This window comes from Cibotium barometz, chromosome 10 (assembly GCF_041138505.1).
Source record: "Cibotium barometz isolate CiBa-2024 chromosome 10, ASM4113850v1, whole genome shotgun sequence".
NCBI lineage: Eukaryota > Viridiplantae > Streptophyta > Polypodiopsida > Cyatheales > Cibotiaceae > Cibotium > Cibotium barometz.
The window spans coordinates 51,158,279-51,179,651 of record NC_141055.1 but is presented as its reverse complement, the minus strand read 5'-3'; the positions used below and the strand labels follow the sequence as shown (position 1 = coordinate 51,179,651).

Sequence of the window (21,373 nt, the reverse complement as noted above, 5' to 3'; positions counted from 1 at the left end):
CCTTTTCACCTTCCACAATCCTTCCTGCCTCTGTCAGTTGTTTGAAGGTATCCCAATGGTCTGAAAGGAAATCTCTGTGATGGTCCAAAAGAGAGCTCATAGTGAACTCCCTATTGAAAATACTGTGGTATATGTGGAAGTTCCTTTGAGCCTTGCACTTGTGAAGAAAGTCAAATAGGAGCAAATCTGGAGATTTGTCCTCTTCTGGTTCCCTTTGTTTTGAAAGGGAAGACTCACCTTTCTGCTCTAGTCTCTTGCTTTTGCCTGAAGCAAAATTCATATAACATGAATTCTATATGCTCACATATGCAATCAGATAAAGTATAGGATATCACCAAACAAAACTCTTCATCAGCACACATGAATCACCTGGTGATTGCTGTGGTCTGAGTATAGCAGCAGAGAAGTCCAACTTCCTCTTGAAAGGAGGGGCCTGAGGATCAACTGTTCCAAAGCAGAAACATTTCTCATCATCAAGAAAGACATCTCCATGGACATAGAAAGCAAAACAATGAGCAAACAGTAAAAACCAAAAGAGACACAAGACTTTGCAACAAAACGCGATGCAGACCCATTTGAAAAATGTAAAGTGCTCTCCTCGCATTTTGTTGCAAATTCTGAATTTCTACTGACATCCATTTCCAATCAAATGTTAAGGATATCTCACAATGTTCAGGACAGTAAATGATGCAAGGAGGAAATCCCCAGTGCAAAAGAGATTAAAAGAAGGAGAAAAAATAAATACCAGAACAAATATCAGAATTTGCAGCAAAACGCGATTTGGAGCATTTGGAAAACATAAACCTCTCTAATCGCATTTTGTTGCAAAATTCCAAATCCTACTCATATCCATCTCTAATCAAATCCTAGGGTGATCTGCCAGATTTCTAGGCACTGAGATTTAAGAATTCTACAGATGGAAGAAATATATGTCAGAAAACATTGGAAATGGTATAGATCTCTGACCTTTCTTTTCCTCTTCCATACTGATGGAATAGCCCTGGAGATTGTCCTGCTCTCTTCCAAAACTGAGCTGTAGCACTGGTAACCTGGAGATCTGGTAATGGTAGTAGTCTTCAGACAGGTTGCAGAGTGGATGGAGTGTGTTGGGTAAAAAGTGGTCAAAGTGGGAGAGAAGAGGATGATGGGAGGGTGCTGGCAGGGATGGAATACGGGGAGGGAAAAGTGTTAATGGATCTAATTATGAAATCATGATTGGCACAAGTTCCAAGGCAAAAAGTGACCCACAAATTTCAAATCCCAAAAGATTTGGTGGGACCCACACGTGTTAAAAAACGACTATATCTCACACGTGTGGTATTAATAACTCCATTATTTGTATTTTGTAATAAACTACTCTCCTAACTCAGTTCTCTTACATCTCTACCTCCCTACTCCACACCATCAGCATCCAGACCAGCAGCAGCAGAGGTTCACACCCAGCACAGGATACTCATCATCAGCACAGAACACTTGCAGATACCTTCCAGGTTAGTAAGAAAATCTTTTTCCTCTCCTTCTTGTTTAATAGTATATTAGGGTAAGGAATTGATTGATGTGATGTAGGTTACATATTATGATAAATATTATATGCATTTTTTAGATTTTCTCCACTGCATGTAGAAGCAGGAAGACTTTTTATTTGGCCCTGTTGAATGAAGTTTGATCACTTCTTGATGTCCATAGGCTCAATCTATGTTGCACCAAGCTGCATACACACTGAAATGACTAAAGGCATGCTAAAGTATGTTGTCTCTAGAATTTGCAGCAAAACGCGAGGAGGGGATTTTAGAAATCTCAAAATAGTGCAAATCGCATTTTGTTGCAGATTTTAAAATGCTTCTTTATCCACCCATTTCAGGCCTGCATAGCTCTTCTATAAACACAATACATATTGTTTGTAGTTGGAATGATAGAGAATTCATCATATGAATGCAAAAGCATGTTGTTTCAAGCATTTGCAGAAAAACGCGATTCTGAGCTGTTACAAATTTCAAATCTTCATAATCGCCTTTTGTTGCAAATTGTTCAATTTTGCTTCATCCAAGTTGTCATCACCTTCTTTAATCATTCTATGTTCTCCATGTTTCTTATCTTTTACTATTGCTTTGTATGGACCTTTTCAGAGTGATGGCAAGAACCAAGGCAACTGCAAGGAGGTCTGGCAAGGGGCCAGGGCTTGCAGCAGCAGCAGCTGGGGCTGATGTCAAGGAATCTACTGTGCCTACAAAAGGAAGAGTTGCACATGGCAGGAAGGGGAAGCCAATGAGCATGCTACAGCAAAAGTCCAAGAGGTTAAAGCATTCTGCTGGTGTGCTAAAGGAGATCAGGAAACAGCAAAAAGCTATAGGCTTTGCAATCCCCAAGGCACCTTTTCAGAGGCTAGTGAGAGAAATCTGTGATAGCTGGCACCTTGGTTTCAGGTGGAATAGGACTGCCATTCTTTCCTTACAGGAAATGGCAGAGGATTACCTGGAGAAGTACTTTGAAGATGCAATGCTTGTAGCAGCCCATGCTCACAGGGTAACTCTGATGGCCAAGGACTTCAACACATTGTCCAGAGTGAGGTGGAGGTATGACAAGCTGGTCCATCCTGTGGAATGGCAGGACATTAAAATGAGAGACATATTATTAATTCCACCTACAAGGAAATTGAAGGCAGACAAGGTGAAGGTTGTTGAAGTGACCCACTCAATGAGCACCAGAGGGAAAGCTGCTTATGAGGAGTCACTGAAGCAGCAAATAGAGGAATCCAAGTCTGCTATAAATGTGGAGACTGTACAGATGGAGCTACAGATACAGAGAAGGTTGCAGGAGCTGGGCCCTAACATAGTTGTCCATATTGAAGATGATTTTTCAGAGAATAATTTTGACTTGACAAGAGCATGCTTGGCAGCATTGGCTCATAAGAATGAGTATTGCTCAGATACTATCATTCTTGCAATGCTCTAGTAAGTGTCTTTTATTTTACATTTGTTTGCAAAACAATCCTTATTGTACCTCCTCCCTTACACCTTACCTTAATTATTGTTTTGTCCAATGTAGCATGATGAGAAGCTGGCTGAACCATGCTGTACAGCATACAGTTTATATTATTGATCCTGCAATTTCCTTCAAGTTAAGAGATCCAAAGGAAACTCCCATGGATATTTCCAATTGGTTCAGACACTGTGATTTTGATCATGTTGATATTTTGCTACTTCCATACCATAACAAGTATGTGTGTGGCTGCTTCTTTTGGGATTTTCCTTCAAGATTGAGTACTCTTGTAGCCTTTGATTTCTTAATGCTTTTTTCCTTATGCAGTGACCACTGGAGCTTTGCTTCTATTGACATCCAGCAGAAGCAATGCTTTTTATTCAACTCTCTTAGAAACACACACAGAGAGATTAAATTGTAAGTGGTTTGTGTGCTATTTTTAACTTTAAACTTCATTATTTGGATTTAATGCAAACTAACTGAATTATATGTATTGCAGTTGTATTAGAAGACTTCTAGATGCATTGGATCAGTGTCCTCCTAATGTCAATCTTTTGGATTCAATAGAGCCAATAGATTTAGAGGTAGAAAGTTGCTCCCTCTACTGATGTCTATTTCATGCTATGCCTTTGAACTTATTGAATAATTTTATTTTGTTCAGACATTAACAATTTCTAACATATCTTTCCAACTATCCAGACACCACAACAAGATGATTCAAGTAGCTGTGGCTAGAGAGTGCTGATTAGTGCCAAATATATACTTTCAAGCTATTTTGAGATAGGACAGCCAGAGCTTGTAAGAAAAAATAATTTTCATTTAGCTTCAAAAAATTTGATATTGGTACAAAGTGTTCTAAATCATCATATCTCATTGCAGATGAGAGAAGATAGCTTCAACTCGAGCTACGTGTATAGTTTCAGAGCTGATATAATTTGGAAGTTTTTGAAGTATGCCTTCCCCAAACCTATTGTACCAGCTACTGTCGAGTTAGGTGAGAGCTCTAAAGTCCGAGAAGGTGTCATACACCTTGATGACACAGATGATGCAGATGTGGTGCCACAAGAACAAGGACCTAGTGCTGATGAGGAGAAGCCACAAGAACAAGGACCTGTTGCTGCTGATGTTATTGAGGAAATGATGGAGCAACAGCAAACAGATGCTCCAAGGGTAGTAGAGGAGACAATGGAGCAGCACCAAGAGACTGTACACGACAAGATGGAGCAACAGAAAGTAGATTCTCCAAATAAAGATGATACGGTGAGGTTGGACCATGTAGAGCAGCCTCTAGATCAACCTGTAGATAAATAGAAAATTGTTGTCAAGAATATGTTCTACATATGTAATTAAACACTTCTGTACAGAATTTTACATTTCTGAATATAATACCTTTGTTTATGGAGTCTGTGTTATCTCAATTTTAAAATTTTCAATGTCTTTGCATTTTATTGATCTCTCTCTTCTTTTGAGCACCTGCAAAAAAGCAATATGAAACAATAGGGTAAAGTAAACTAATAGCAGTGCTTAATGAGACTAGGATAAGTCACATGGTATACCTTCTTATTGTTGTAGATAAATAAAAAGTCCTTTGAAATAGAACCTTCTGTCTCAAATAGAATGTCATTGCGCAATTGAGCTAGGGAGCAGCATTGTCTTAATGTGATATTGACTAGCACATCACCATTCTCAACAACATCAATATCAAGAAGTTTATTTTCTGCACCAAAAGAATCTTCATCTTGATCCATAGGGACTAGTTTTGTACCTAGCATTCGACTGCGCTTATAATAAAAAGAAAAAATGAAATTTTGTGATGCAACCATGTACTTCAGTTGCATAGAAGGTTGGACAACCTCACAAAACACTGAACTACATGTCTTCTTATCCCAACCTTTATCCAAAAATTGTGGCATGCATGCCAGACTTGTTGCTTTAACTGTGAACATTGTTTTTGAAACCTTCACTGGAAAGGTATTAAACAAGTCTACAAAAACTGTGAGAGGCATGCACAAAGAAATTTTTATTATCCTTGTGGCAATATTGGGCCTAAGAGCTTTCTGTACTTCTTTGAAAAGCTTGGCTCTGTATGCCTCTGTAACACTAAAATGTGGGAGAGGCCAATCCACTGAATTCCATGCTGGAAGGTCTTGTTTTCTTAACACACCATGTGTGTTTGCATTGTCCAGCAAAACTGATAAAAATGATCAGTAAAAAATATACCGGATTGAGCTAGCTCTGTTGCACATCGACCTTCGTATTGTTGTTCTCCTATCGATCCATGTAAAACATCTATAAATCCCAGAATACAATCGATGTTTTGCCATGTCTCATACGATGAAGGGTATAAATCTGAAATAAAATATCACAAGAATATCAATAAGCAAAGAAAGAAAGCTTTGTCTTAAAAATCCATGCACCTCATAAAGAACCAAACCACAATAGAAAAATATACAATTAGGCCTGTGTTGCGGAAGATCATTTGGATAGTCTCGCAAGACAAGTTCTTTATGCATGTACACATGCTGAATCAAAACTTCTTTCACCGATATCTTTCCTCTGGTGATTTTAAAATCTCGTACTCTTCCCTTCCATGATGCCAAGAAAATATTTTTTGTCTGGGGTCTCTTTCTTTTTCTAGGTTGCATGAGCACCCATGCTCCTTTCGAAACAGTAAACCTTTCCCAAGTTCCTTCCGTTTTGACTGTACTTGAATTGTCTACCGAAGAAATAGAAGAAGCAGGTCGACGGGGTAAGGATGTGTGGTATAATTCTGCCTTCATAGCATTATCATCCACAGAACGTCTTCCACAAGAACGACCATAGTTTTTATTCACCATGGATACCTTGTGAATCTGTAACCACAGCAAAGTAATGTAAACAAGATAACAAAGTGAAGTTTCAAGAAAGAGAAAGTAGGCAGACAGATAGTTGACAAGAAACATCTTACTCTAAGCCAAACTGGATCAAGGGAGCAGTTTTGGAAAAGAAGAGGTTACTGCACAATGAGGTAGTGGTGTAGAATGGTAGACCTTTCGAAGGAAAGGCAGCACAACAATTCAAAGTTCAAAGGGAGGTGGAAGCGGGAAGGCCCTTGTCAGAGAAAATGTCAGACTAGATTCTATCTTCATGTCCAAAGATCTTGTGAGAATAAAAAACCAATCTCCACATTAATGTAGCACGCTTGTACCTACATAAAATATTGTTTCTTTTATCTATTTTCTTTTATTTTTGTGAATTTCCAACGTTACGTTGGCCCTCTGTTCATTGGTTGAGAGCTTATTTTTCCAAACCGTAAAAGGCCCCAAAATGAGCTCCCTTTTTTCCTAATGCCAGCTCAGAATGGGGTTAGAAAGAAGATGAATAGGACCATACAGGAAAGGAGACGGAGCATGCTATCTAATGCACGTCTTTCACATGGCTTTTGGGCTGAAGCTATCAAGATAGCAGTTCATTTGATTAATAGATTGCCTAGTAAGGCATTGAACGAAAAGGTCCCTGAAGAGGCATGGTCAGGAAAGCCACCCTCTTATGAGCATTGGGTGGCTAGTAAGGCATTGGACGAAAAGGTCCCTGAAGAGGCATTGGACGAAAAGGTCCCTGAAGAGGCATGGTCAGGAAAGCCACCCTCTTATGAGCATCTATGTGTGTTTGGTTGTGAGGCCTATGTGCACATTTCCAAGGACAAAAGGAGCATGCTATCTAATTCTAAGACACGGAAGTGAATTTTTCTTGAGTATGGAGACTCAGGAGAGATGGGATACCGCTTATGGGATCCAGAGGCCAGGAAGGTAGTACACAGCCATGATGTGATCTTTAATGAAGAGAAGATGCATAAGCAAACGGTGAAGACCATTGAGGTATGCAGGGTGGTGTTTCAAGAGGATGGAAAACCACCATATGAGCCGCATGCATGACTTGTCCCACATGATGTAGGGCTAGGACAGCCAAGAAATGTTGAGGTGGACGAGCCACAATTAGGTGTGCAGCCTCACATTCAGCAGGATAGATAGTTGGGACAGCAGAATGCTCGGGTTGAGCAAGTATTGAGACGTTCTACGAGAGTCTCACACCCTCCTCAAAAAGGTATACACCGTCTCTTGATAATGTCATGTTGACAGATTGTGGTGAGCCTTTGTGTTATGAGGATGCTATGTCTAGAGATGACCGGCATAAGTGGGAGAAGGCTATGAAGTCAGAGATGGATTCTTTGATGAAAAATGCAACTTGGGAGTTGGTTCCATTCCCCAAAGGCAAGCATGCATTACCATGCAAGTGGGTGTATAAGCTGAAGATGTCTCCAACACATGCATTGCCTAAGTATAAGGCGAGACTGGTAGCCAAGGGTTTCAAGTAGGAGAAGGGGATTGATTTTGATGAGATCTTTTCACCAGTAGTGAAAAGTAAGTGGGAGAAGGCTATGACGTCAGAGATGGATTCTTTGATGAAAAATGCAACTTGGGAGTTGGTTCCGTTCCCCAAAGGCAAGCATGCATTACCATGCAAGTGGGTGTATAAGCTGAAGATGTCTCCAACACATGCATTGCCTAAGTATAAGGCGAGACTCGTAGCCAAGGGTTTCAAGTAGGAGAAGGGGATTGATTTTGATGAGATCTTTTCACCAGTAGTGAAAATGACTACTCTTCATTAGTTCTTGGATTGGTTGCCAAAGAGGACATGGAGCTTGTTCCAGATGGATGTCAAGACAGCTTTTCTGCATGGGGATCTGCATGAGGACATCTATATGCAACAACCATAGGGGTTTGTTGTGCAGGGAAAAGAATGGATGGTATGTAAGCTTCAAAAGAGTCTTTATGGGCTCCACGAGAGTGGAGCTTCAAAAGAGTCTTTATGGGCTCCACGAGAGTGGGGTTTGTTGTGCAGGGAAAAGAATGGATGGTATGTAAGCTTCAAAAGAGTCTTTATGGGCTCCATGAGAGTGGTATCATAAGTTTGATGCATTTATGCGATCCCAAGGGTATACATGGAGTGAAACAGATCATTCCCTCTACACAAAGAGGGCATCGGCGGATGGGAATCTTTTGATCTTGATTCTTATGTGGATGATATGTGTTGCGTGACGAGTGGACGAGTGAAGATCAATGCAAGGATGCAATAAAAAGATGCTTAGGACTCTTGTAAAGAGTTCCAAGTTGTAGATGAGTGTGGGAGTGGGCTTGACAATAATCCCACATGGGAACTTTTGGGAGTTTTAGAGTTTTTGTATAAAAAGTGGCTCATTTGAGAGCTTATGGACACATTGGGCTAAACTCATGTTTGAGCTCTCTTGAGACTAGCTCTCCCTCTTCTTCCATAGAGGTGCAAGCTCTTCTCTCTCCCCATCTACATTATTGTAAGTTCTATTTTTGTTAATTCAATGCAATGAGTTGATGTTTGTCTCTCTTCTCATGTCAATTCTCTAGTGTGCATGTTTCTTGTTGATAGCTTCAAGGTTTGTGTGCATGCTAGGGAAATGAGTGTTTGTTGAGAATGAAGAATGCTTTGATCTTGTGTATGCAATAGCTAAGCTTTCTTCTTGTTTGGATGCATAAATGAGTGGGATGATGAGTGAGTGAGCAATAGCAAGATTGAGCTTGTGTGTGTGTTAAGTCTATGTCAATGGTAGTAGTATTCTTAGCATTCTCTCCATCAAATGGATAAGCTTTTGTGTACCGGTATGGGTTGAATCCCTAGCTCCGAAAGGGATGCAAATCCCATTGGAATGAGCTACATGTGGATCATACTACTCTTGCTACAAGTGAGAGAGTTTTCCGTCTCTCCATTGGCGCCGTTGCCGGGGAGAAGACTCAAATCCGGTTGAGAGTGTATGGAAACCACCACTATTTCCTCTTTTGGTTGCAAAACCATTGAGTGATTAGGTTAAGTTCGGGTGTGCGATCCCGGTGTGAGTGGATAAGGTTAGGATAAGAAAAAAACCATTGAGCGGTTGAGGTTTCTCCCGCATTGTTTTTTTATGTTTTATTGCTTTTATTCTTTTTCAAGTACCGTTCATTATGCTTACCTTCATTGTTTTTTATCATTTCATGCTTTCATGCTTTTCGCTAACATGTAATTAGTTAAAAAATAAAAAAAAAAGAGGTGCGTTGCTAAGCTCTTCCATAGCTTATGCAAGCTCCATAGGCTCCCAAGCTCCATAGGCTCCCAAGCGTGAAGCCCGCTTAAGGAAGAGAGGAGCGAGGGAAAGAGAAGGGAGAAAGGAAAAAAAAAGGAGGAGAGAGGTTGCAAATTTTATTTCTTATTTTTGTTATATTTTTAATAAAAAAAAACACACAAAAGGCGGTGGCTGTTGGCTGACTGGTTCGAAGACGGTGAAGGGCAGCCGTGTGAAGTTGGCCGGCGTGGAGACTGGCCGTGTGGGAAAGGTGTGAAGGGCCGCAAGGAGGAAGGCGGCGAGCTTCAGCTGTGAGGTGGTGAAGCGGACGGCGAAGGGGAAGCCGAGAGTGAAGGCAAGGCGGTACCGGTTAGGTGGCCGCCGTCGCTGAAGGCCAAAAAAAAAAACGAAGGCTGCAGGGCGGCCGCGTGGAAAAGAAGGAGGCCGCGTGGAAAAGAAGGAGGCCGTCGAAGGCCGAGCGTGGAAAAGAAGGGCGGCCGCGTGGAAAAGAAGGAGGCCGTCGAAGGCCGAGCGTGCAAAGGGCTAAGCGAGGTGTAGACAAAGAAGTGCTGCTGGCTGTGAAGGCGGTGGCGTAGGGCAAGGCCGGTGACTCAGGTGAAGGGGCCGACGACGAGTATCTGTGAGGCGGAGAAGTGGAGAAGAAGCAGGCGAAGCTGACGTGGCCGGCGTTGCAGCAGCGTCAGCAAAAAAGAAGGTCGGGCAACTGTGGAACGCCGGGCAGAGGAAGCGAAGGCCAGAGAGGCGTGAGCCAACTGGCCGAAAAAGGTGGCTGGCAAGGAGGCGAAACAGAAGGGCCGTAGAAGGCAGTTGAGTTGCAGTGGAGGCGACTGCTGGGTGGCGAGGCTGAAGCAAACGAAGGCGGCATCGCTCAGACGGGCACTCGCACAGAGCGGAGAAGGTGTTGAAGGCTGCATCTGAGGGAGGCGAGCTGGAAGGTGGTTGTAGCTGAGGATAAGGCAAAGCACGTGAAGGCGAGTGGAGCCGCACGATCCGCCGGAGGAGATAACGATAAGGAAAAAAAAAAGAGGTTAGTATTTTTTCTTCTTTTTTAATTTGTTATTTTGTTTTTTTTTTTATTTTTATTTTTTGTTGGCGATTTTTATGTTGTTGCATTTTTAAAAAAAATATAAAATTTAAAAAAAAAGAAAAAACCATAAAACAATAAATTTTTTTAAAAAAAAGAGAGAAAAGAAAGAAAAACAAAACAAAACAAAAAAACAAAAAAACAAAAACAAAAACAAAAAAAACAAAAAAATAATAATTTTTATGTTTTTATTTTGAGTCCATATTCTTTGCATATTTTACATTTTTTTAAAAAACTTTTGTAATTTTTTTTGCATAATTAGTGTAATTTGCATTGTTTTAAAATTTTTGTGATTTTGTGCATAGTTAGTATTTTGTGTAATTAGTAAGTAATAAAAGAAAAATAAAAATTTAAAAAAAAAGAGAAGAAAAGAAAAGAAAAGAAATAGAAATAGAAAAAAATTCTGTAAATTATGTATTTTTTTTAGGAATCCAAATTTTTTGCATATTCTGCAACTTTTTATTTCTTAAATTTCTGTGATTTTTTGCATAATTAGTATTTGTGTGTAATTAGTTTAAAAAAATAAAAAAATAAAAAAATAAGATAGGTATTTATACGCATATTCATTTTAGTTGCATTTAGTGGTTAGGTAGGGTAAAATATATATATATATATATATACATAAATATATATATATATATAATAAAACAAAAACCAAAAACCAAAAAAACCAAAAAAAAATTTGACCTTATGCACTTGCGGTCGGGACGTCATTTAGACACTGCCATAGGGCCTAGGGCACCTTCTAGAGTACCTACGCAGGAAAGTGGGACCCAATCGATAGGAAATTTGACAGATATTACCGAAACCTTTTCCGAATCCCAATCCGATACCCTTTCCAGAACAACTAGCTCATTGTCCATGGACAATCTAGGGCCGTCAAATAGTCATCCCTTAGCCCCAAATAGGACACCCACAAGATCTTTTAATTCATTTGAAGCCGACACCATGGGGTTAACACTCAATGTGAGACTCCAATATGTCTACACGAATGCTCAAGGAGCTGAGATCTTTAGGGATCCACAACAACGGTATCTTGTTAAGATCACAGACATTTTCTCAGAACTTGATAGAGCACCTCTAGTCAATGACCAGGGTAACATGTACATGGGTGGAGATGGTGTTCGCTACGAAGTCACCTGTCATCCAGAGAATGTAGACAAATTAGGGGAGCTCTCTAAAAGCGAGTTCTTAGACTTATCAAAGCTTTCCAGAGCAAGGGAGTCTAGAGATGACTGGCTCATTGAGCCGAACATGCTTGGACCATCCAATGCCCAGTCCTCAAAGCCATCCATAGATGATTTACTTCTTGTAGATCTAAATTTGGAAAGGGATAGGAAAGGCAAGAGCAAAATGGATCAGGGGGCTGAGAACCAATGGGAGTTTGTACGACAAATTCTAGTGACAAAGGTCTTACAGGATGACCCACTTCAAGAGGTCTATAAGGACTCTTTAGAGGGATATTATACCACAACTAGATTGCCAGAGCTAGATCTTCCTCTAGCACTTGTGGTGGTAGTCGAGAAGCTTGCAGGACACATGAACCGAATCGTTGATAAATGGGCCAATGAATACCGAACCTTAGATTGGAAGGAGATTCGGGAGCTCACGTGGAAAGGACAACCATTATTCATGGAAGTGTTCTCAACAATTACAGCTAAACCAGGAGAGACAGCCTTTCTTGGAGAAACTGTTGCTCCTCCCCTACGAGAGTTCACTAGAGAGGGACCCTCAACATCAAAGTGGACCACTACAAGTAGCCCAACTCTAGCACCAAGATATTATCCTACACCAAAAGTGCGACCATAGATCACACCACAACAACGTTTCTCTCACTATGACAATCGGAGGGTAGGGGAGCCAACTCGGCCTCCCATAAATACACCTCCTGAAATGCGGGTAACAAGATCTTTGGAGGGGGTTAGTGAGGTAGGTAATAGGGGACCCACACCAATTTGGGATGCATGTGGACCATCTCACCAAAGAGAGGAACAATTCCCACTGAGAGTGAGAGGCGGTAGGCCCTATGATGAGTATTCAGGACAAGTAAGGCCATCAACTCTTCAGAAACTGGTAAAGAAGTACAAAGGATCGGGAGATCCATATGACCATGTAGCAGCATTTAGGCAAGCAGTTCGAGCTGAGCAAGTGGCTGACAAGCATACTCAAATTGAAGGATTTGGGCTCACTCTTGAGGGAAAGGCCCTTGCTTGGTTTCAGGCACTAGAAGCTTCAGACAAATCTTCTTTACGAGTTCTGGAAGAGAGATTCATTGCTGCTTTTTCCTTGATGGGGATTCAACATGACACAGTAGCAAACATCTACTCTTTCAAGCAAGGCGAGACTGAGAGTGTTAGAGACTGTGTAAATAGAATGAAGTAGTACATTAATCGTTGCCCAGAAGATGAGAAGCCCGCCCAGAGCCGATTAATTTCTCTCTTCTTAAAAGGACTCAAAAATTCAACACTGCATACACATCTCTATGCAAAGAAGCATACAAATTTCAATGAGTGTTGCCATGATGCTATGGATTTCACAGATAACTTCAAATTCCAAGATGGTTCTGGCCCTAAGGTGAAACCTAGAGATCAGTGGGGTGATGACCAAAGTTCAGGGTCTAGCGCGCTAGTAAATCCAGACCAGATAGCTAACCTAGTACTAAGGAGATTGGGACAGACCTATCGCCCACCCATGCAGCCACAACAACAGCAGCAGCGAATGAGGAGTGTACTACCTACAGGTCCTCATCTTTGTGGAGCATGTGGCGGTAATTATAAAACTGAAGAATGTAATACCTTTTCTCCTCTAGTCACAAACCAACCCACAAAGAAGTGGTGCCAAGCCTGTGCTTGGAACTTTACCCACACCACACAGGAATGTACTCGCATTGCAAGAATGAGACAGGAGCGTGAGCAGCAAAGGGGTGGAGTGGCTTCACGAATGCATCAACAGTATACTAATTTTGAACGTAAGCCACCGATTGCACAAGAGCAAGCACGACCTGTTCTTGGAGCTCAACCTCCTGCTCCTGGGACTGCTCCTGTGAGGGTTGTTGACTACGACAATTCAAATATGTGTAGAGACTTGGTAAACCTAGGCTATGTGGAGGAGGAATATGCATCATATTCATCCAAGGAAAATCTCTTTGAAAGTCCCACATATCCAAGCCAAGCACTGGCAGGGGAACAAAATTCTTTGATGTTGCTAGGCGGCTACCAACCTAGGACTCCAGGCCCCTCAGGTCAATGGCAGCAAAGGAAAGTAGCAGCCAAACTAATGGGCCCCTGTTATGAGTGCGGAGAACCCCATTGGGCTCGTGATTGTCCACATCGCTCAAGGCAAGCAGCTCGATCCAATACAACAGTACCACAGTTTCCACCAATTGAAAGATATTGTCTAGGGTGTTGTGTAGAACACTTCCCAAAGGATTGTTTGCTGAAACCACATGAGGAAGGCACCTCTCAACCAAAGGTCTTACTCAACCTTGTAGGGGCAGTTCCAACGCCACCTTCATCAGAGAATGAGGATGTCGTGCCGCTTAGAGTCATGACTAGATCACAGACACGAAATGCCGAAATGCAGACTGATGAGACACCTCGAACTAGGGATGCAAAGGCAAATCTAGTGGACAAGACCCTACATTCCAATAGAAAAAGAACCACTAGGAGGAAAAAGAACCGCGACAAGCGAACTAAAAGTGCATCCACTAGTTCTCAAGAAGTCTCTAAACAAAACATGAAGGATCAAGCTTTTACATCCCAAGAAGTGCATGAGGAGCATCAACCTCAACCTGGGCCTAGCGCTAAACAAGATGAGGCTAGTATGACCGAGGATAGTTTTGGAGGTTCTGTTTTTGTGGATAAGGTGAACGAGACTCTAGATGCCATCATTGATGCTCATAGAAGTCGCATTGCAGCTTTATCTGAGCTACCCAAGAAGCTTCAAGAATACCCAAACCCTCGTGAGGAGAAGATCAATCTAGCTGTACATCAGCAACTCATTAGGGAAGCTCAATCAATACTTGAGGGACCACCTCCACCTATTCCTCGGGGCCCAACCTCTCTTAAGCCAACATTTGAAACCATACCAGAAGTGTCATCAAGTCGGGAAATGAAAAGTGAGCTCATCTCACAACCTCATAGCGAGAAGTCTGCAACAATTGCCACCCCATTGAAAGAAGGTATTCTGCCACCACCTAGCCTTGCCTTCCCATGCAATGATGAAGTTATTGATGCTAACGAGGACATGGCAAATGAGATGTGGGCAGCAGTTCATGAGAAAGTTAATGAGAACATGTCCTCTATTATTTCACCTCCATTCTCTGCGGTGGATTTTACCAGGGGCACAGAAAACAACTTTAGACGCCCAAGCATCCAGGAGGAAGTTCAAACAATTGTTTCTCCTAGAAGTAAGCATACAATGAAAACCTTACCATCATATTTGGGAGAATATGAGAACTGTTCTCAAACCTTGAGGATACCCTCCATGCATAAAAGGTTGACAAAGGAGATGGATATGGGTATCGTGCATGTGAGATCCCTGTTCCCACCGAGCAACGGATTCGGGGTACTAGCAACGGAAGTAGCACTTCATGCGCGGGGCAGGGACCCACACTCGGGGCCTCGCCCACGGATATCCGGACAAGAGACTAATCCGTCGGTTTGTCCAAAACCGAAACCGGAAAAACTTCCTTTACCCGGAAAGCATGGGCGATTCCACCAGGATAACTCTTTACTCTAACGTAGTCAAGATCATTACGGATCAACTGATCTGACTGCACCTTTAACGGTACTTGGTCAATTCAAGGAAGAAACTTGCACTTGGATCATTGGGATCAACGCTTTTTTCCCCATCAAGAGGCACAGCCGTTGATTCCTATCCATAGAACAATTTCTATCCGGGATTTACTTCATCTATCGTAATAATAGAAATTAAATCTCGATTTACGGATCCATCAGTCCAGCCTAACCCCATCCGATCCCATGGGTTAGCCAACCGCCCAACCACTGTAGTGATGGGATCCAATTTGGAATTTGGTTAGGTTTTGTCCCGGGTACTAAGGAAAAGAGTTCCAAGGCCCCCTAGCCGGAAGTTCATGCAAACATAAAACTAGCCACACCACTTACACACCCAATATGAAATTGCCTTTTTCTTAGCATCAGCTAACTTTAAAACAATTCTTTAATGAAACCATAGTACCACTGATCACAATCTTCCAATTTATCCGGTTGATTCATAATTTTCCATCATTCCTTCATCAGAGTATCTATGGCATCATTGGCAACTAGAACGCTCACCACCTGTCCACACAGAGGCCGTTTCCATAGTTCCTAGCCCATAATACTCGGCAATATAATCACTTATCAAAATGGACTCTCGTTGAAGATCAGCAAGATCAACCAACAGATCCATATAAAAGAGCCATGGACTCATCCGTTGAGGACCAGCAAGGTCAGTCAACCAGATCCATGCCCGGTTTCACAAAACAACTCTTACTCCTTGTTCCAATATCTTCCTCGACGCACGCGTGGGTATCCTAGGCGACCCAGAGCCCGAGCACCGTATGGTCAGCACCCTCTAGGATCCTTCGCAGGTGACCTAGCGCTTCACTCATAGGCCGCTTCCTTGGTCCCTCATCCACCGTACCGGAAGCTCACCATTTTAATCGAACCGAGGCTGGTCAAGACCTCGGTCGACCTTGCTACGCGAGACGTCCTCCATTGACTCTCCGTCAGCAGTTGCAACTTTATCAGTTAGGTCTCCACGACCTTAATCACAAGACGGTCAAAATGCTTCCCCAGCATTCTTGACATAAAACAACCATTTACAAACAGCATTTACAAACAGTTTACAAATACAGTTTCTATATTAACTCTCATTTTTCCACATTATCCCTCATTAATCCACATTACTTATTCCACATTCCATGTATATGTGTACTCATCCAATCACCTCCTTTTCCATCTCTTCACTTCAGATTCCTTCACATCACATATCATATATTCATATCCATATCCACATCCATACATCCACATCCACATCCACATTCACATCCATACATCCACATCTACATGCTTATCTCCGTTTTCACATCCTCATTTATACATCCACATCCCATATCCACATTCATACATACACATCCATATCCACATCCACATCCACATCCACATTCACATCCATGCATCCACATCTACATGCTTACCTCCATTTTCACATCCTCATTTATACATCCACATCCCATATCCACATTCATACATACACATCCATACATCCACATCTACATCCACATACATACATACATCCACATCCACATTCCACATTCACATCTATACATCCACATCTACATTCACATTCACATACATCCACATCCACATTCCCATACATCCACATCTATACATCCACATTCCACATTCACATCTACATTCACATTCACATACATGCATCCACATCTACATTCACATTCACATACATCCACATCCACATTCCACATTCACATCTATACATCCACATCTACATTCACATTCACATACATCCACATCCACATTCCCATACATCCACATCTATACATCCACATTCCACATTCACATCTACATTCACATTCACATACATGCATCCACATCTACATTCACATTCACATACATCCACATCTCCATTCCCATTCACATCTATACATCCACATCTACATCCACATACATACATACATCCACATCCACATTCCACATTCACATCTATACATCCACATCTACATCCACATTCACATACATCCACATCCACATTTCCATTCACATCTATACATCCACATCCATTCACATCTATACATCCACATCTACATCCACATTTACATCTATGCATATACATCTTCATGCATATATCCATTTTCATGTTCATACATCCACACTCCCATCTCCATATCCACACATCCACATACATACATCCATTTTCACATTCCCATTTATATAACCCCATATACCTTCACATCTAATCTTTTACATCACATCCATTCTCGCCCTATCACAACCCATATACATCTTATCCTATCACATACACTTCTTACCTCATCCCCCCATACACATCTTAATTCATCTTATCACATCCTAACTTATTTCATAAGCATCTTATCACCTCTTATCACACCTCTTATCACATCCTATCACTTTCCATACGCATCTTATCAATTCTTATCACATCTCATACACCTCTTATCACATCTTATCACATTTCATATCTCTTTTTTTTTTTTTAAAGAGAATTCTTTTATTTGATATAAGATTTCTCTACACATTTATTTATACATAAATTCCATTTAAGGAGACTAACACTTTCGAAATTAAAATCAATCTTTTATGCATCTTCTTATGCATGATTTCAATTTGGTAGGGAATTATACTTTTAGAATAAAAGAATTTCTCTTATGCATCTAAGTTAAGCATAAAATCCATTTATGAGGAAAATCATACTTTTAGTATAAAAAGAATATCTTTTATGCATACCTATATGCATGAAATCCAATATGATAAAAGTAACACTTTTGATATAAAAATTTTTCCTTTATGCATACTTCTATGCATGAAAATTAAAAATGATAAAAGTAACACTTTTGATATAAAAATTTTCCTTTATGCATACTTCTATGCATGAAAATTAAAAATGATAAAAGTAACACTTTTGATATAAAAATTTTCTTTTATGCATACTTTTATGTATGAAATAAAAATGATAAAAGTAACACTTTTGATATAAAAATTTATCCATTATGCATACTTCTATGCATGAAAATAAAAATGGTAAAAATAACACTTTTGATATAAAAATTTATCCTTTATGCATAATATTAAAATTCAATTTCTCCATGATTATAATGAAATTCTTTCAATTAATCTAGGATGATGATTCCTAGAATATGGTAGGAAGTCCTCTTTTTATGCTTTGAATGAAAATTTTTTATGCATAATTTTTATAAAAATTTTGCCATAGCTCCGCTGTTATGACTGATAAATCTCAATTTTTCTAAGGGATAAAGCTTATCATTAAGGAAATAATTAAAATGATTCTCTAATTGGATCCTTAATCCATAATGGATTGAATCATCAATATACATAAACTAAAAGCATAAGAAAAAGCCATTAATTTGGCCTCAAGCATAGCTTAATCTTGGGTTAAGGAAAAGCTTTATGAAAAGCTTGATTTGGATTGAAAATGGGTCATGAGTATGACCATTTCTTGAGTGAGAGAGAGAATTTACATAAGAATCATTAGAATTTAAACATAAATGAAAATTAACTTCAATAGCATTTATTAAATTATGTAACTCTTCACTACTATTCAAACTTCAATAGCATTTAAAAAAAACCATACCAATTAAACTTCTCAAGCTTGAGAGGGGTTGAGAAGAGAGAAACATTGAGAAATTATAGAAAGATGAATATTCACTAATTACCTTACAACTTGCTTGATTCTTTGTTCACGGTAGAGGCCCCCAACCAATCAATTGGTTAAGTATGTTGATGGAGCCACTAATAGGGATTGAAGAAAGAGGGAAGCTCCAAAAACTAGTGAATTATTAAATGAATTCACAGTTCTTGGCTTAGGTGGAGTAGAGTAACGATGCATAAACACTATCTATTTTTCAACAAGGGGGAGGCTTCTATTTATAGGAAAAATTGAGCTCCTAACCAAACAAACTGATTCTAGAATTTTCTAAATCAGTTTGGTCAATATTTGACCATTTTTAGGTCAGTTAAGCTAACTTTTTGGAACTAGACTTGAATGAGGAGAGAGGAGAGATGAAATATCTCAATTTTTATGAGTTTAAAACTCATTCAAGCATGTGAAATATGCACCTCCTTTAAAGAACTCCTCTTCCTTACATATGTGTCATAATGGAATCATTTTAATATTGCTCACAGTTTTTTTTTACTAATAATCCTTGTACATTTTCAACTCTTCATCTTATGTGAAATATGCACCTCCTTTAAAGAATTCCCCTTCCTTACATATGTCATATTTTTAATATTGCTCATAGTTTTTTACTAATAATCCTTGTACATTTTCAACTCTTTATCTTATGTGAAATATGCACCTCCTTTAAAGAATTCCCCTTCCTTACATATGTCATATTTTTAATATTGCTCATAGTTTTTTACTAATAATCCTTGTACATTTTCAACTCTTCACCTCATGTGAGCATTTACTCATTTTTGGGTATTTTCTTTTTTACAAGTTGGATTTATCTCCTCCCTACACATGGATTGATGCTATTGGTCCATAGGAACCTTAATTGGACCATAGTCTAAAGATTTCTGAAAATCTAGACCCTTAGACTAAGGTTCTTTATACCTATTTCCAATTAATTCCAATTGCACATTGGAAAATTCTTTTTGAATTTCTGTTTCAGGGGAACTCATCTGAATTATAAGAGATATTTTTCTATCCAAAAATATTCAAAATCTGAATATTCTCTCTCTAGAATAATTTTTCTCTCTCTAGGCTAAAATAGTTAGCAACAACAGGGTCTTTATATTTCTGAAGAGGGTTGATTACAGGGGAAGATACTAGACATCAAAAAGGGGTTGGGGGAGGAATCTTACATTCTACCCCACTTAAAAAACGCGAGATGTCCTCATCTCGCAACTTGTGATAATTTTGCAAGATTCACGAATATGAGACTTAGAAAAAAAAATTTAATCAAGATTAACCACCAAGATAAGTCTTAAAGAGAGCAAGATTCAAAATACGAACAAGATTTAAACTTTATTCATTCTCGGAACTTATACAGTAAAGATAGAGGAACTCTTTACACTTCCATAAGCCCGTCCATCATATGGTCACAAAAGCAGTCCTCACAAGCTGAACAAGTATAAGGTAACTCATCTATGGGAATGATTCTGTGGGTTATTGCTGCGCCTATCTCAGTGGTATGAGGTGTTCTAACAAAAGGACCTCTGAGAGGCAAGCCAAAAACGGGGTAAAGGCATATCTTTTCATGAGGAAGAAAACACGCCAGTAAGAAGACCCGCTCAGAAAACCCAGGATGTCTTGATCTCATGACGCAGTAGTATCGGGGACCCAAACCCAAAGCTTCAATAACCATGGCCAAGCAGACATTGTTACGAAAGTGCTGCTGACCCCAGGGTGTTACCCTAGTTATGTTTTGATAGGTCCGCCATTTGGTTTGCACTACAGAAGTTCCCAAGTGAGGGAAAAGTGAGCGCTCATACTGCTCTATAAAATCCTTCTTCACAGATTCACTTGCGTCTTGAAGGTGAGGAATCATTATGGATAAAACTAGTTCTTGTTGCCAAGCCATGAAGGAGATTAAGAAAGAAAGGAGATCGATGGAAGTAAGATTACTGTGAGCGACAAGTAAAAGTTACGACTTATATAAAGGAAGGAGCTAGCGTAACTTAGAAGCCAAACGGTAACTTGCCACTGAAGTTTTACCGTCTTTCCATGATTTGGGTTTGACACATTTTTCTATAGAAGGCATTAAGAATTTTGAGATGAAGAGATAAAAGAAGCTTGTAGGCTAAGTCACCTACTTTCATTGAATTCAGATATAAGGCTCACAATATCTGGGGGATAACTTCTTAAACTCCCCAATAGATAAAGAACTTCTTTTGGGCCGTACTCGAATGAAAATCAAAACCTTGGTATCCAAAACACCGATTTTCACTTCTGAAGTCATTGTTCTGAATCCTTAAGACAGCGTGACTCCTGAGAAGTATTCTAGGGAAAGGGTCTTCCTTTTTTTAAACAGAATCTTTCTTTTGTTTTTGAGAGGGAATAATTTTAAGATCAAAAAGGGAGATTCTTACTCCTGTATGCCTCGAAGGCTGGGGAGGAATCTTACATTCTACCCCACTTAAAAAAGTGTGAGATGTCCTCATCTCGCCAAGTAGAGGACAACTCTTTTTCTTAAGATCCAATTTATTCTAGGGTTCCTTATATTCTGGTCAGCCCAACAGAATACGGGGATAAATATCCCTTATATAGAACTCATCATTAAATAAATTCATTTCAGATCATATCATTCATATCTTTAACACGATAATGGTCCATCAGATCGAAATTTTTTCTTTCTGAACATTCCTCCACGGGAATTTCAGTCAAGCAAGTTTTCAATTTGTCATCCCTTAACTTGATATACCGAGTCAAGTGTTAACAGTAGTACTTTGACAGCA

The 21,373-nt window shown here is 39.9% G+C and overlaps 1 protein-coding gene across 1 annotated transcript; it reads left to right on the top strand.

The window, feature by feature from the left end:
* Nucleotides 1-3,728: 3,728 nt before the first annotated feature.
* LOC147635030 (uncharacterized) lies at nucleotides 3,729-4,290 on the top strand. The gene is made up of 2 exons (XM_086803341.1): nucleotides 3,729-3,777; nucleotides 3,859-4,290. The coding sequence occupies exon 2, from the start codon at nucleotides 3,859-3,861 to the stop codon at nucleotides 4,288-4,290; it is 432 nt and encodes a 143-aa protein (XP_086659467.1). The 5' UTR covers nucleotides 3,729-3,777.
* The last annotated feature ends 17,083 nt before the right edge of the window (nucleotides 4,291-21,373 follow it).

Bases quoted from the DNA above. Each gene is read 5' to 3' on its own strand.
- LOC147635030 (XM_086803341.1), top strand. From the start codon at position 3,859: ATGAGAGAAGATAGCTTCAACTCGAGCTACGTGTATAGTTTCAGAGCT.